The sequence below is a fragment of the Callospermophilus lateralis genome, chromosome 3 (assembly GCF_048772815.1).
Source record: "Callospermophilus lateralis isolate mCalLat2 chromosome 3, mCalLat2.hap1, whole genome shotgun sequence".
Lineage (NCBI taxonomy): Eukaryota > Metazoa > Chordata > Mammalia > Rodentia > Sciuridae > Callospermophilus > Callospermophilus lateralis.
This window is the reverse complement of record NC_135307.1, coordinates 151,014,087-151,029,341: the sequence shown is the minus strand read 5'-3', so window position 1 is coordinate 151,029,341 and position 15,255 is coordinate 151,014,087. Positions and strand designations below refer to the sequence as shown.

The 15,255-nt window shown below is 48.1% G+C and overlaps 1 protein-coding gene across 1 annotated transcript; it reads left to right on the top strand.

Annotated features, from left to right (window-relative positions):
• The first annotated feature begins 260 nt into the window (after window positions 1–260).
• Window positions 261–14,703, top strand: Cst7 (cystatin F). Its single transcript, XM_076849433.2, has 4 exons — window positions 261–330; window positions 10,871–11,043; window positions 13,292–13,408; window positions 14,119–14,703. Exons 1-4 carry the CDS (start codon window positions 261–263, stop codon window positions 14,194–14,196), a joined length of 438 nt encoding a protein of 145 aa, XP_076705548.2. The 3' UTR covers window positions 14,197–14,703.
• The last annotated feature ends 552 nt before the right edge of the window (window positions 14,704–15,255 follow it).

The window sequence follows — 15,255 nt, the reverse complement described above, 5'->3', positions numbered from 1 at the left end:
TTCCTCCTCCCCCAGTAAATGATCGCAGCTTGGAAACTTATAAAGGAAGCGGTTGCCTTTGTGGCGGATAGATTTGGAGATGAGCTTCTGGTAAAAATGATTCAGCAAGAAACCACCCCCTACCCAGCCCCCAAACTGGCAGCCCACACCCCTCCCCAGCCCAGGGGGCGGTGTGCAGGACCTGCTCCACCCCAGGCGGGCAACCCACCACCGACCCGGAGCCCAGCCCACTGCTCCGCACAGCTCACAGCCCGACAGTCATGCGGCTGGCCGGGGTGCTGCTCGCCTTCTGCTGCCTGGTCTCCAGCACTAGCAGCGGCCCTTCCCCAGGTAAGAGGAGGGTCTACTGGTCGCTCCCCACGGTGGGCCCGCCCTGAGATTGCTCCAGGCGTCCCTGGGTTTTCTCCCCGCCTCGGATCTTCCCCGATACTGTCTTGGTTGGAGTCAGCAGAGAACCGCACAGCGGCGAGGGGCGTGGGGCTCTGGGTCCTGGCAGCAGCTGCCTCTCAGGGAGCCAGGCTTCAGGGATGGAGGATATGGGAACTGTCCCTTCTGGGAACAGTGGAAACTGTCTTCGGGTCCTGGCTGCTAACTGATCCTGAGTCCGGTCACGTAGAGTACCGGGACCCACATCCTTCCTGCCTGCCTGCCAGCTACTTTCCTGTGACTTGGCCTCAGGGACCCTAAGGATCAGACACTTGTCCTTCCTGCAGTCTGGGGAGGAGGAAGAGGAGGACACTCCCTGTGCGCTGGGAAACTGAGGCAGAGCCAGGTTAGGTAACTTGCCCAAGTCACACAGGCTTGAGCGCCTGCTCCCCAGGAGGGAGCTGGGCGATGCTCTCCCAGCATGCAGAATCAGACCCCAGAGGAAGGGTGAGAGGGCCCCTTCCTTGTTTAACCAAGGAACCCTGTCACTAAGCCCCCCTCTCTGCTGGCAGGGACAGCACTCAAACTGCATCTGGTTTCTGCCCTTCTCCCTCTTTGGAGGGAGCTCGGGTTTGGCCAAAGGTAACCAGATAGAGGGTGTCCAGGTAGGACCAATGACAAGGGGATGGTACCCAGAGTCCAAGGTCCATAGAAGGCTCACACCCCTTCAAGGTGAATCAAGATACCAAGGAATCAGGGACACTGGGGGATACAGCTTCAGGCTCCTAAACCTACAGGTCAATGTTGTAACTTGGGGGCCACAGGTTCAGGGCAGGAGTGGGAGAGTGGGCAATCTTCTGCTGTCAGAGAAGGAGACAAGCCACAGCAGCCTCAGGGTGGGTGCTCAGCAATGGGGTGGTTAACACATTGCTAAACTAACAATGAGCTGAGGGCGGGGCAGGGCACCAGGCCTGCCTCTTCACCTGCTCCCTGCCTTCTTAATTCACACCATGAGACCCTGAATCCCAGCTTCTCAGCCTGTCCTCCTGTCCCTGTCTGATCCACATTGCCCTCCTGCTCCCTTCCCCCTGCTGTCAAGGATGGAAATCAGGAGCAAAAGATGCACATTGACACCAAAGAAGCAAGCCCCTTTTCAAAGCCTTGGCGAAAGGTATCCTGGATGGGATATGGAGTCTGTGGTGTCACCATGTCTTGGAATTATCCATACTTACTGTTCATGATTTGCATAAGTTCTGGTTTGCCTCAGTGTCCTCATCTGACACAGCAGGGACAGAGTAGTACTAGGGGATCCTTGAGATCTGACATACTGGATGACTGTTAGTGGCATCTTTCTGGCCATATTACCATCCACTTTGCTGGTGAAGGGATGCTGGAAAAAGTCCTCCCCTGTCCACTCCATATTTGAGCCATACAGAGCTGCATCAGGGCTAGAAGAAGTGGGACTCTCCCTTCAGCATCCCCTCCAGGCCAGCCTGGGCCTCCTTCCCAAGACCTGTTTTCTGCCACTGAACCCAGATAGGTGCCCAGAGTCCACCCTCACTCATGGGGCCCTCAGGGCACCACAGACCTACTACTTACTAGCCTTGGATCCTGGGACTTCCCTAAGCCTGAGTCCCAGCATCCATGAAATAAGAAATAACTACATATTCACTCAACCCTGGGGAGCCTTAGTTGAGTTGGATCAGGGAAGGCACTCCAGAGGTACATGGTGGACGTGGTGTCTCTGTAGCCACGTTGCCCCTTGCTCATGAGTCTGGTGCAGCCCTTTCCTCTGCTGTGCTAGTAACAGCAATTTTTCCTGGTCCTTCCATCAAGGTCCTCATCTGTACATTGAGGGTACCTGGAAGCCCCTATCTAGTGTTTGAACAGAGCCAAGGGCCCCAGAGTAGAATCTACTCTCACCTCCTATAGCTTCTCTGTTACTTCGTCTGAAAACAGATCTCAGAGACTTTTGAGAGTTGGCAAAAGGGACTCCAGGTAGCACCCTCTGGACATTTGGCTTCTCTCCATGCCCACTAACTAAACTGCAGAGACCTCCATGCTGAGCCCCAGGTCTCCTCCCTGAGCCCTTCAGAACATAGGAAATTGCCACATTGCCTCTGCCCTTTCACCGTTGGTTGAAGATGAAAAACCCTTCTTTCTCAATCTCTCATCAATTCCAGGAAGCTCCACTGCTTGCCATGTCACACTCTGTCCCCTTCCCACCCCCTCACCAGTTAAGATTGCAGTAGCCCATCTGCCCTGGGGCAGGGATCTGTGGTCAAGTAGCTACCTGCTTCCAGGAGCACTGCATTCAGAGGACCCCTGAAGCAGTGGGTAGGGAGGGTGGCACCTACACCCTGGCTTCCTACAGGAACCCCTGGGAACTACTGCAGGTTGGATCTGTACCTGGAGGTGACCACTCACCACCTTTATGTTGAGATTTCTATGTGCTGGACATAGGTTTGCCCCCAGAGACCTCCCACCTTCACTGTGGCCCTATTGCACGTTGATATATTGGATGATGATTACATTGTTCCTTCATGTGTGTTACCTCATATATTCTCAGCACTACTCTTGAAGGTTCCTGCCATCGTTATCTCCATTTTACAGATGGGAACACAGAGGTTCAGAGAGGATTAGCAGCTTGCCCAAAGTTTCATAACCAGTGAAATTCAAAGCTGGGATTCCAACACTGGGAGTGGGGATAAGATAACTCTCCCCAGGAGAGACCCGCATCCTGAGTATGCCAAGGGGACATGTGTGCCCTCAAAAGGATAGGTTCACTCATTTCTCATCACTCAGGTACCCCAGAGCACATGGTAGGGACCCAGACTCATAGAATTTTGATAGCATCAAGTGAGAGCAGCACAGGGATGCAGAGTTCAGATGACTGTCTCCAAGAGGATGGAATAAGCACCCCTGAGCAGGACACTTACCTCCCACCACTGCAGTCCTTGGCACAAACTTCAGACTTCTGAAGGGTCCCAGCACCTAAGTTGGCACCAGCCCATGACAAGGGCAACACCTCTACCCCACCCCCCACCCAGGAGTGTCTGGTTCCAAATACTTGGGTTTCCTCCTGGAAACCTGGGATAGATTTCACCCACTGGAGATTCCCCAAGCCATGCCTAACCATTCCTAACAAAGGATGATGGTGGACAAGGCCAGCTTCCCTAAACACTTGAACACTTCCTCTTTCCTACTCAAGGCAGGAACTCTTCCAAAAAACTCCCCTCCCAGACTTTCGGGTGGGGCCAGACAGGGAGGAGGGGCACTAGCCAAAAGCCAACATCTTCCACTCAGCTTCAGTACTTTGAAATGTGACCAGTGTCCAAAATTCTATTGTCTTCTTATGGTGACATGTGACCAGTGTATCTTACTTTTTCAGAAATGCAAATTAAGAGAGTAGATGGTGGTACAGCTTATAATCTCAGGTACTTGGGAGACAAGGCAAGAGGATTACAAGTTCAGGCCAGCCTCAGCAACTTAACAGGACCTTAGCAGGCTGAGGATGGCTCCTATGGTAGAACATCCCAGAAGCTATTTGTTGAGTCCCTTAGGGTACATTGGCATGTATGTTAGTGGTAGTTCCAGGACACATTCTAATCTCTTTAATCTGCCTGGAAATAGTGAGCAATTGCTGCAACTAAGAACACTCTTGATCCTGACAGTGTCTCCCAAGCTTTGAGGTTATCTGTTTCACCTTCAATCTCATTTAAATTTTTAGATATATCCTTGAAAGAGTCATTACATAGCAAGTGTGTCCTTTACATGAAGTATGTCCAGGGATCCAAATGTCAATGTTAGGATTCTAAAGAAAGGAGTACAGAGGTAGATCAGGAATAGAAATAGGAACAGGAATGTTGGAATAGAAGTCACTTGTGATTTATATGGGAAAAATGTATTTTTAAGCAGAATACAACAGAATATTTCCTCCAAGCTTTCCCTTCCATTTTTATCCTTACCATCTGGGAGAGGAGGGACCTCCAGACTTCTATAAGTCATGGACTATTAGTGCTGATAAGGGCTAACAGGTGACTTACAGGAGCATGTACCCAGTAGCCCAGGGTCTAGAACAGCTGAGGAGCCTTGTAGGAATCACCAGACTATCCTAGTTCCCTAGAGGGTCCAGAGCTGCTGTAGGGCAGGAAGGGGAAGTTTCTGCCCACCTAGGCACTCCTGGGGTGTGTCCTATTACATCTCCTCTCTTCCCAGAAAGGACAACCTCCGAGGACACTAAGTGCATCCTAAAGCTAGAAGGGCAGAAGCTCAGCTTTCCTCTCTCCAAGCCCCTTCAGCATTTTGCGTCTGCATAATGGGTGTCCCTTGTACCCTCAGTGCTGTGACACTGGGGCAGCGCCTCCTGAGTGGGACAGCATGCCTGGATCAGTATCCTGCACAATGCTGTGCATCACCCAGCCCCAATCTTCCTTCCAAGTCCCCTGCCTCTCAAAGAGTCACAGAGTTGCTGTCTCTGCAGTGTTCCTCCCTCACCTCCCCTGGACCCCCTTGCCCCACATGCATCTCAGTCTGTTCTGGAAGCTTCCTACCTTTTGTTACAGGTCACTATTGCCACCCAGGGAAGAGGCTAGGCTACACAGCCCACTGGTCACCAAATATTCAGAGTCAAAGTGGTGGAAAAATGGATTTTATTCAAAGCCAGCTTTGAAGGAAGATAGGAGAAACTTTTATTTCAAAATTTTCCTCTTTAGAGGCTCTGGGGAAAGTTTTTAAAAGAGAAGACATGGCAAAATGGGACAAAAGATAGGAAATAAGCATGCTGATTTAGTTAGCCTGAGCTGGACAGGCTGAGCAGGGGGTGATCTCAGCTCTCAGTTTCCTTGGCACCCCCCAGGTCAGGGCAGGCAGTCCCTCCATCTTAACTAAGGAAGTTGCTCTCACTTTTTGAGGAGCCCTCATTTTTGGTCTGCTCCACTTTCTGGGGACACAGCCCGTACTTCCCACCTCATACATTTTACTCGAAAAAAGAGTTCATAGTGTTTACCTTTGAAATACTAAGAATAGTTGTTTTGGTTTGTTTGTTTGTTATACTCTTCTCAAACTTCCCACTCAAAATAGAAAAAATCATACTAAAAAAATCATACATGTTTCTTTACAAAGAAAATATGAGCAATTAAATTAATTTACCTTGAGGGGGAAAAAAACCCTATTCTCTGATGGCACAGATACACTGAAACCACTGTCCCTTTCACAAAAATGTCTTTCTCTACTGTCTAGACTAAAACCACACTCCACTTCCATGGTCAGTATGTAGTTGGTACCCAGGGAGCAGCCTGAGGCACTGGGCTCCTTCCCCTATTGACTTGACTTCTGCAGGGTGCAGGAGACTCCCACTGCCACCATCTGTTCCCCACCTGGGCCAGAAGCACCCAGGGAAGGCAGGTTCCAGGGTCACACCAAGACCCACCAACCCTAGCTCTGGTGCTCAAGGAATGGAAGCAGATTTTGTTGTTTTGCTCCTGGGAGACCTTTTGCAAAGGCTTTCAAGGCTACTGGGGAATGTCATACTGGAGGGCATGCTGTGAAGGACAGCCCCAGAGACTTCACAGAGGGCATGCTATGAAGGACAGTTCTCCACAGACCACATGGCCACAAAGTTCTATGAGGAGGAGACACTAGAAATGTACTACTTTCTTGAGGACAAAAGGTCAAGTTCTTTGGGTACCAAAGTCTAGAGATGCTTGCAAAGTAATTGCAGCTTAGTTTTACCATGGACCTCTGGCCTAGGAACAGCCTAGGAGCCAGGTAGAGCCCCTCTTGGGCACACAGTGATGGTCTCTCTTCACAAAGGAGGCTAAGCCCCAGAGCCACAGGGATATACCCTCAAAGTTACAGAATTCTCCTAGATTCATGTCTTCTCTACTACATCACCCACCCCTTGGGCTACTACAAGGAGAGAAGACTCCACAGGTGAGCTGCAGATGGTCAGCAGCCTTACCCTTCTGGCACACTTAGTGGGGTCAAGCATCTGGGTTCCAGGGAGGACAATGGTGAATGACCAGCTCTGTGTCTCTTAGTAGGAATTTATTGATAAGCTCATTGACCTGAGCTCTAGTCACCATTTTCTCACTTCTGGTGTGATGCATGTCACCTGGTTGGAACATCACCAAGTAATTGTTACAACACACCTGACTGACCCCACCCTCCTACATGAGCAGACTGTTTCAGAGATCAGGTACCTGGTATAAAGCCTGTTCCTTCCTTGTTCCCAGGCACCCTGCCCTTCCCCCTGGCCTCTGGGAGATCCATCTTGCAGGGCTCCTACCTTGTGAGATTTTACCCTTCTTTCCTGTTCTGGGCCTTACCCATACCCTGGCCTGTCTAATTCCCAACTCCTAGTGCATTAGTCAGCTTTTAATTGCTATCATCAAAATACCCCATGAGCAACTTAGAATAGGAAAAGTTTATTTGGGGCTCATGATTTATGAGGTTCAATCCCTGGTGAGCCAATTTCATTATTCTGGGCCTGAGGGTGAGGCAAAGTATCATGACAGAAGGATGTGGTGGATTCAAACTGCTCCATTCATGGTGCCCAGAAAGCAGAGAGAGATAAGGGAAAGGGCCACAGGGAAGACAAACACTTCCAGGACATGCCCCCAATGGCCTTCCCCCTCCAGCCACCTGCTTACAAGTTACCACCCAATTAGTCCATTCAAACTTGGATGGACCAATTAGGTTACAGCCCTCGCAATGAATCATCTCACCCTCAAACATTTCTGCATTAACACAGGAACTATGAGGGGACAACTCCTATCCAAACCATAATACCCAGTTCAATGTAAAAGTCATTTCTCCTTCTGCTTCCATTGGGCCTTATGATCATCGACTTGGTCCCAAAGAGAAGGGCAATTTGTCCTCCAGAGGAACACCCAGATCTGCTTCCCACAATGAAACTAATGCTCCACTGAATTTACCTTGGTGTTTTCCTCCCAAATGTTTCAATTTCTTCATAACCCAGGGAACCCAATAGTGCCTTAACTCCCCAGAATGCCTGTATCCTGTCACCATTACCTCCTCAAACAACAGCATATCTAAAACCCAGACACATAGGGAGCTTTGCAGGCTCAGTAGGGAGGGAGAGGGTTGACCATGGGCTACCACCCACCTCTTCACTTCCTGTACTAGAAACCAAAGCCCCAAAGCTTACCTATGGTGAGCACTACTGCCACCCTCTGACAGCCAGGTCTCCCCTAAAGAAACACAGACACCCAGGGCTTTCACCTGAGGGGCCCATGCTATCACCTGAGGGGCTCCTCCTGAAAGTGCAAACCAAAGGAAGAGGCACCCAATCCCCTAAAAGTGCCCTCTGCCTGGAGGGACACTGTCACCTGCACCAGGAAATGAGACCATAGCTGCCTGCAGCCTCTGTGCACTTGAAATGTGGTTCCTGCCACCACAGAGCTAAAGTTCCTTTTTCATTTAATGTAGTTAATTTAATACAGTAGGTTGGTGCCAACCTCTTTGTGTGTTAATATTTCAGGGAATTCTTTTTTTTTTTTTAAAGAGAGAGTGAGAGAGGGAGGGAGAGAGAGAGAGAAGTTTAATATTTATTTTTTAGTTATTGGCAGACACAACATCTTTCTTTGTATGTGTTGCTGAGGATCGAACCCGGGCCGCACGCATGCCAGGCGAGCGCACTACCGCTTGAGCCACATCCCCAGCCTTCAGGGAATTCTTTTTTATCTTTCTTTCTTTTGTATGTGAGTGAGCAGGGAGGGGTACTGGGGACTGAACCCAGGGTCACTTCACCCCTGAGCTACATCCCCAGCCCTTTTAATTTTTTGATCTTGAGACAGATTCTTTGTAAAGTTAGCAATTGCATAGGACCTCGCTAAGTTACCAAGGTTGGGCTCAAACTTGCAATCCTCCTGCCTCAGCTTCCCAAATCACTAGGATTATAGTGTGTACCTCTGTACCCAGCTCAAGGCATTCTTAAAAAGTGAGGTAGTTTACCAACCTAAGACCCTCTATCCCATTCTCCCTCCCCCACTAGTTTACTTAGAATTTCCCCAAAACCTTTTTTTTTTTTTTTTATAATGTTGGGATTGAACACAGGGCCATGCAAGGCAAGCACTCTACCAACTAGCTATATCCCCAGCCCTTAACATTTTATTATTTTAATATACAATCCCTGATCATTGAGAGGGGAATAATATTCTTTTTTTATTGGTTGTTTAAAACATTACAAAGTTCTTGACATATCATATTTCATACATTTGATTCAAGTGGGTTATGAACTCCCATTTTTACCCCATATACAGATTGCAGAATCACATCGGTTACACATCCACGTTTTTACATGTTGCCATACTAGTGACTGTTGTATTCTGCTACCTTTCCTATCCTCTACTATCCCCCCAACCCTCCCCTCCTATCTTCTCTCTCTACCCCATCTACTGTAATTCATTTCTCTCCCTTGTTTTTGTTTTTGTTTTTTTTGTTGTTGTTGTTGTTGTTTTTTAAGAGGGGAGTAATATTCAAGACACTCATTAACCATCAACCAGAAAAGGTCCTTATCCACTTTTTGCAGTATGGAGCCTCTGTGGCTTCTTTAGAGTCATATTTCTTTCATAAAATCAAACACCTGCATCTGGCTCTGCTTTACCCCTAATCCTCCCCTCAGTTCAGCATCCCTAGTCTCCTAGGTCTTGGCCTACATATTTTGTTCTATTTCACACTCTAAGTGGGTTTTTTGTTTGTTTGCTTTTTCTTTTTCTTTTTTGCAAAGGATCTGTGGATTGATGGAGTAGGATTTTTCTTATAGCTACTGTAACAATATGTTTGATTTTTAGAAAATGGGTTATGTCAGTCCACATCAAGCTACTAAAACCCCAACTCACAGCTGCCTGCCATGGCTCCCTAATCTCTGAATACGGATGCAACCCACTGACCCAGTATCCTCAGACAGGCCCCTGCACTCCTCATTCCCCTGCCTTAAATGTCTTGTCACTCTGTTGTTGATCTCGTTTACTTGTAGAGCATTAAACTTCTGCATCCCCAGTTCCCAGAGCTGGCAGGAAGAGGAAGGCTCAGAAAGCAGGTGCTACAAGTGCCTATGAACAAGTTGAACAAAGGAATGAATGGCAAGCTGGACTTGAGCAGGGTCGTCAGGGATCCTTCGAGTCTGCGAGCTCCACTTCTCTAGGAACTAGAAGCATAAGAGTTTGGGGAGCCAAGGAGGGATGTTGGGGTCCTCTGTTCTGCCTGGCTTTGGCACAGATGCTGGTGACAGAAGCCCTTCATGTTACTTTCCTCATATTCTGGCCAAATATGGGCTTCCTGATACAGGAAGAGCAAGAGAAAGTAGAATCAATCCAGCCCACCTACCATCCTTCACTGACTACATGCCAGGCTTGAGTGGATCCCTGAAGAATGGCATTCATTCATAGGAAAGTAAAGACTTATACCCAGACTTGTACCCAGAGAACCTCAGGGGACAGTCTAGGAGAGACATCAGTGCTGGAGCTGTAGGAATTGGAGAGCTAGGGTGGGCTCCAACCAGAGTCTGAGATCAGATGTTCTGCCAAGAATGCAAGAGGAGGGTGGTTGAAGCCAGGGCAACCAGCCTCCTTACCAGTGGAGAGGCAGGACTGGGTTGAACAGTCCATGTGATCCACTTGGCTGGGACAAGCTGGAAGTGGTGGGGTGAGGGGCAGGCAGGGCCAGCTTCTTCTAACACCCTAAGACCACATCCTGTCCAGATGTCTCACCACTGGGGGGGGCATGTTCAGTATTTCTTTAATATACATGTTGGAAATTCCCCTGGGTCCTAAAAATGTTCTGTATGGTGGGGGACTGGACAGTGTTTTAGTGCGCTTTTATGTTGCTGTGACCAAAACACCCAACAAGAACAACTTAAGAGGAGAAGTTTATTTGGGACTCACAATTTTAGAAGTTTCAGTTCATAGACGGCTGATTCCATTGCTCTGGGACCTAGGTGAGGCAGTACATCATGGCGGAATGGAATAGTGGAGGAGAACTTCTCAGCTCATGGTGGGGTCAGGAAGCAGAGAGAGCAAAGAGAAGGGGCAGCAGGGATGATGAACCCTCCCAGGGTATGCCCCCAGTGACCCACCTCCTCTAGCCATGCCCCACCTGCCTACAGTTACCATCTAATCCATTCGAACTAGGATGGACTGATGAGGTTACAGCTCTCACAATCCAATCATTTCACATCTGAACATTTTTGTATTAATATAGAAGCTTTTGGGGAACACCTCAGATCAAAACCATAACAGATAGGGATTACATCATACCTTCAGCACTATCTAGCTGAAGAGCTTTGGATGTTCAGCAGACATATGGATACACAAGTGCATGGTGGGGTGAGCATGGGTAGATGGATCAGGGGATAATCAGGGCTGAGGGCCATGAGGCAGAGAGAATAACTAAGCGACCCAAGGCATGAGGCATCACCCCTTGGATCATGTACCCTGCTACCATCAATGTTCCCATCTGGTACTGTGTTTCTCTCTTTCAGATTTCTGTTCACAGGTCTTTAACTCAGGTGTGAATCCAGGATTTCCCAAAACAATAAAGACTGATGACCCAGGAGTCCTCAAAGCTGCCAGACACAGTGTGGAAAAATTTAACAACTGCACAAATGACATCTTCTTGTTCAAGGAGTCCTACATTAGCCGAGCGCTGGTACAGGTGAAGGTCTAGGTTCTGGTGGCCCCATTATCAGATACACCCCTGGGAAGCCAAGAGACAGCAACCCACCACCTAGAACATACACAAGGACAGGAAGCTGATGGCGGCAATCAAAACCAGTGTGCCTCACAGCCAAACACAAAAACCCAAGGTCCTTTGCTTGCTCAAACCACACTTCCCTTGGGTGGTCACCAGGCCGCTGGCCTAAAGCCCATTAATGGGACTAAGGGGTGCAGAGGCAATAACCCCACTCCTAGAGTAGCATGCTAAGCCTGACACTCCTGCAGAGCAGGTCACTGCTTTACCTGTTGGAGCTACCCCCACCAGAGTCCCAGGACCCCTGTCCTAGCTTTAGCCCCTCCTGCAGCCCCAAAGACCTTCTCACCATTCACATGGAATATACATTCAGATCCCACAGCTATGCCCAAGTCACTCCCTCTCTGATTCACAAAACTTGTATGCCAATCAGCCTGCTCAATGTCACATCCTGTAAGGCCATCACTCTTCTTAATAACCTACTGTGCCTGCTCAGTGCTATTCCTCCTTCCTCAGGAGCCCAAGGGGCACAGTCAGCCTTGTTCATCTGTGTCCTAAGAATACATGACCAGCATGGATGATGGGAAGTAGAACAGGGAGGATGTTGTGGGACAGATGAGGCTAGACACTGAGGCACGGACAGGAAGCAGGTTCATTGGCTGCAGCCAGGTTCAGAATGGGGGCTTTCACCACAGTCCATCAACCCCTCTGAACCCCGAGTTCAGAGATTTTCAGAACTTTATATCCAGTGTGTAGGGGGAGGGGCTCAGAGGTTCACAATATGTAGAGGTCCACACAAAAGCAGCTTTTTTCACTGTTCTAGGCAATGAACCCAGACCTGAATACAAAAATGCAAATGCCTCTGTGGTGGTCTTGGGTTATTAGTCTTTCTTATCACATCCTCCTTCTGCAACACACCTCCTGCCTGAAAAATCTGTTGCAGAAATTCTTGCTGATGGTCTAAGAACAGTTATGGTGAGTGTCTCTGGAGAAGCTTAATTAAGATTTTCTATGGAGGAGGGAATGCCACTACAAGGAGACACCTTCAGGAGGTGGGTTACCTGGTGGTCTCTAAGAACACATCTGCTGATGTAGGAAGTTGGTTTCAGATGACGTCCACACACCCAGCTTGCCCTGGTGCCTGGAGGGACAGAAGTGACATGGGAGTGGCCCTACCCTAAAGCAGATGGTCTTCACTTCACTTTTGGTTACTGACTCAGTAACCACAGGGTTAGTGGTGACTTTTATAATCTTATGCTTTTGGGCAACTGCAACATTTTTAAAATATATTTTTAGCAGTTTAAGGGCCTTTATTTTTTATTTATTTATATACGGTGCTGAGAATCAAACCCAGTGCCTCACACATATAGGCAAATGCTCTACCACTGGGCCACAACCCCAGCCCCAAACTGCAAATTTTGTAAGAGCAGTTGTGTTCTGATATTAGGAAACATGCTATAGAAGACAGTTTGGTTTGTGCCAATGTCATCACTCCAAGGCCCAGTCTCAGGAGCCTTGGGTCTTGCCTTCCCCAGGAAGGTCAGTGCAATGCTTTGGACTTGAGTCCCAAAGTCCTCCATGACAGGGTAAGGACACTGTCCTTCTGTACCTTGGTGATGCTGGAGATTTTATTTCATTTGGTATTTGGTGGGCCAGAGATTAAAACTTGAGGAAATTTTATTCAAATTTTCTTAGAACAAAAAAGAAGAAAATGAAATAGGTCATGGGTATGCCTAAATGGAGAGGGGCTATTTTGAAATCTAAAATAAAACATAACACACCGTTCCCAGAAACAGGGAAGGATGCTAGCAAATGTCTAAAACTCAGCAGTGTGTCCTTTATTCAAACACCACCTTGGGTGCATAGGGGCTGTGGAATGGGGCAATCCCAGCCTGGAATCCCTCTTGAATACAGAGTTCTGAGCAGAAAGGAGCCATCCTAAAATGGGACACAAAGTCCTCAAGTCCTTGTCAGTCAGCCTTGTGAGTAAGCATGGGAAAGGGAATCAGGGGAGTCTAGGCACCGGCTTCCTCCCCATTAGTTCTTCTGCAAAGTCCTGGGCTTTCCTTCACCCAGAGGTGGCTCTGGGAAGCCAGCTCACTGCCCAGAGCCTTCTTTACCTATCTTAATGCACCTCTTGCTAGCAGAGGGGCTACCATCCTAGCCAGCCTGTGCCAAATAACCCAGGACCCTATCCCTTTATTCTTTCCAGGTAGTGAAAGGCCTGAAATACATGCTGGAGGTGGAAATCGGCAGAACTACATGCAGAAAAACCACACACCATCCCCTGGACAATTGTGACTTTCAAACCAACCCTGACTTGAAGCGCGTAAGGAAGAGGGGCTGCCCTCTCAGCCTAGCCCTCTTTAACTGCTCCACTCATCCTTCAGGGCTGGGGCTGCTTCTCTGACCTGATCAGTTCCCTGACCACACACTTCCAAACCTCAGTCCAGAAGAGGTCAAGCACAACGCACAGACACACATGGAGAGTGCGAGGCAACAACATCCTCTCCAACACCCCCCTACATGACCTGTTCTTCCCTCCATGAAAGACACATCTCAGGAGAAAAATGCCTGGAATCAGGGTAGGGAGATTAGAGCAGGAAAACTTCCATATAATTCAGAAATTACATATGTGTCTGTGTGTGTATTATACATAGAATGACATGTCATATGATCTATATATTATATATGGTATGATATATATCATGTTATGACAGATATATAGCATGATATATGATATATAATATCTCCCTTTGCAAAGAGAAAGCAAATGTGGCAAAACTCAATAATTCATAAATATAGGTGAAAGGTACATATTCTTAAATCATTCTTTCAATTTTCTTTGAAAATTTTCCAAATAAAAATGGGAGCAAGGGATACCTCTTCAGTGAGGAACACACCCATGCACACACATACACACATACACAACACCTTAGTGGCCCAGGTATGGTATCAAAGTGTGCCAGGAGAGTTCTTTGGTGGGGAGGGTCCTCTGAGGCATTCAGGGGGTCCTTAGATGAGCCTTTCTTTTTTCAGATTCTGAGTTGCTATACTGAAGTTTGGGTCATCCCCTGGCTCCGAAGGTTCGAGGTGCCTATTATTCGTTGCCAGTGAGTTCTGACTTTCGCCTGAGTTCTGCCTGACTTTCGCCTGCCTCTTCAGCAAAACTTTGGCTGTAAGGACACCCACCATACTTGTGCTCTTCGTTTCCTTCAGCCCCAGCACTGTGCCCAGCTGATACAAACCTTTAAGGACCTTCTCATGTGTAGGCAGATGGAAGTGCTAATGGGTCATTACAGAGTAGCTGGAGTGGGAAAATGACAGTTCATCATGGCCAGATTAAATATATCACATTTCCTTCTGTAACTTTATTGATGCTGTACTCTTAGATAGAGGGTCTGAACCTGTATGGGTCTGAGTCTTTTGATGGGCCTCATTGGGGTTGGGGACAGAGAGATGTAGGCTGACCTGAAGGGGAGGACAGGGTACTCTCTCCCATCCCTTACCCGATGGAGAGTCAAGGCATCCATCTCTTGGTTTCAGTTATCAGCTTTATAGCACTAGATCTGGGACAAGTGTGCTACTGATCACTTGCATCTCTGAGGATGATTAAAATTATTAATAAAAGACTGATCATTCCAGGGCAATGGCTCTGTGTGTCACCTTTTAGTAGCAAAGTCAGGAAGATGAGGAGAGCAGTGCCAGGAGTCCTTTTCATTGTGTGGTCTAGCAAGTTTAGGTTGCTTCCATAAAGTTTCTCAGAGGCTTGTCCAGCAATTAGCTGCTAATTAAAATGTGAAGTCGGAGCAACTAGAAACAGGGAAGCCTGTCAACATGGTGAACAGACAGGGCAAGGTGACCCTATAGAGGTTGGGAGAGCCTGCCCTCCAGCCAGGTTTCTTCAGGGTCAGGCCTTCACCTGAGTTCTCTGCTGCCTTTGAGGCCTGAGGATTTGGAACAGCTTAGCAGGAGCACAGAAGTGCTTGGGCATGTAGGGTGGGGCAATGGTGGAACAAAGCCATCCAGGGACAGGTTGTACAGGGGCATAAGAAAAGAAAGAGGAAATTACAGGCTGCAGACCACCAGATCCTAGGGAAAGACAGATCTTCAGCTTGATCTAGAATTATGGAGCTGGATCATAGAGGGAAGCCTAGGAGCTGGCTGGTAGCCTGG

Coding starts and splice junctions, on each gene's coding strand:
- Cst7 (XM_076849433.2), top strand. CDS start 261: ATGCGGCTGGCCGGGGTGCTGCTCGCCTTCTGCTGCCTGGTCTCCAGC. Junction 331..10,870: donor TAGCAGCGGCCCTTCCCCAG/GTAAGAGGAGGG, acceptor TCTCTCTTTCAG/ATTTCTGTTCACAGGTCTTT. Junction 13,409..14,118: donor CCAACCCTGACTTGAAGCGC/GTAAGGAAGAGG, acceptor TTCTTTTTTCAG/ATTCTGAGTTGCTATACTGA.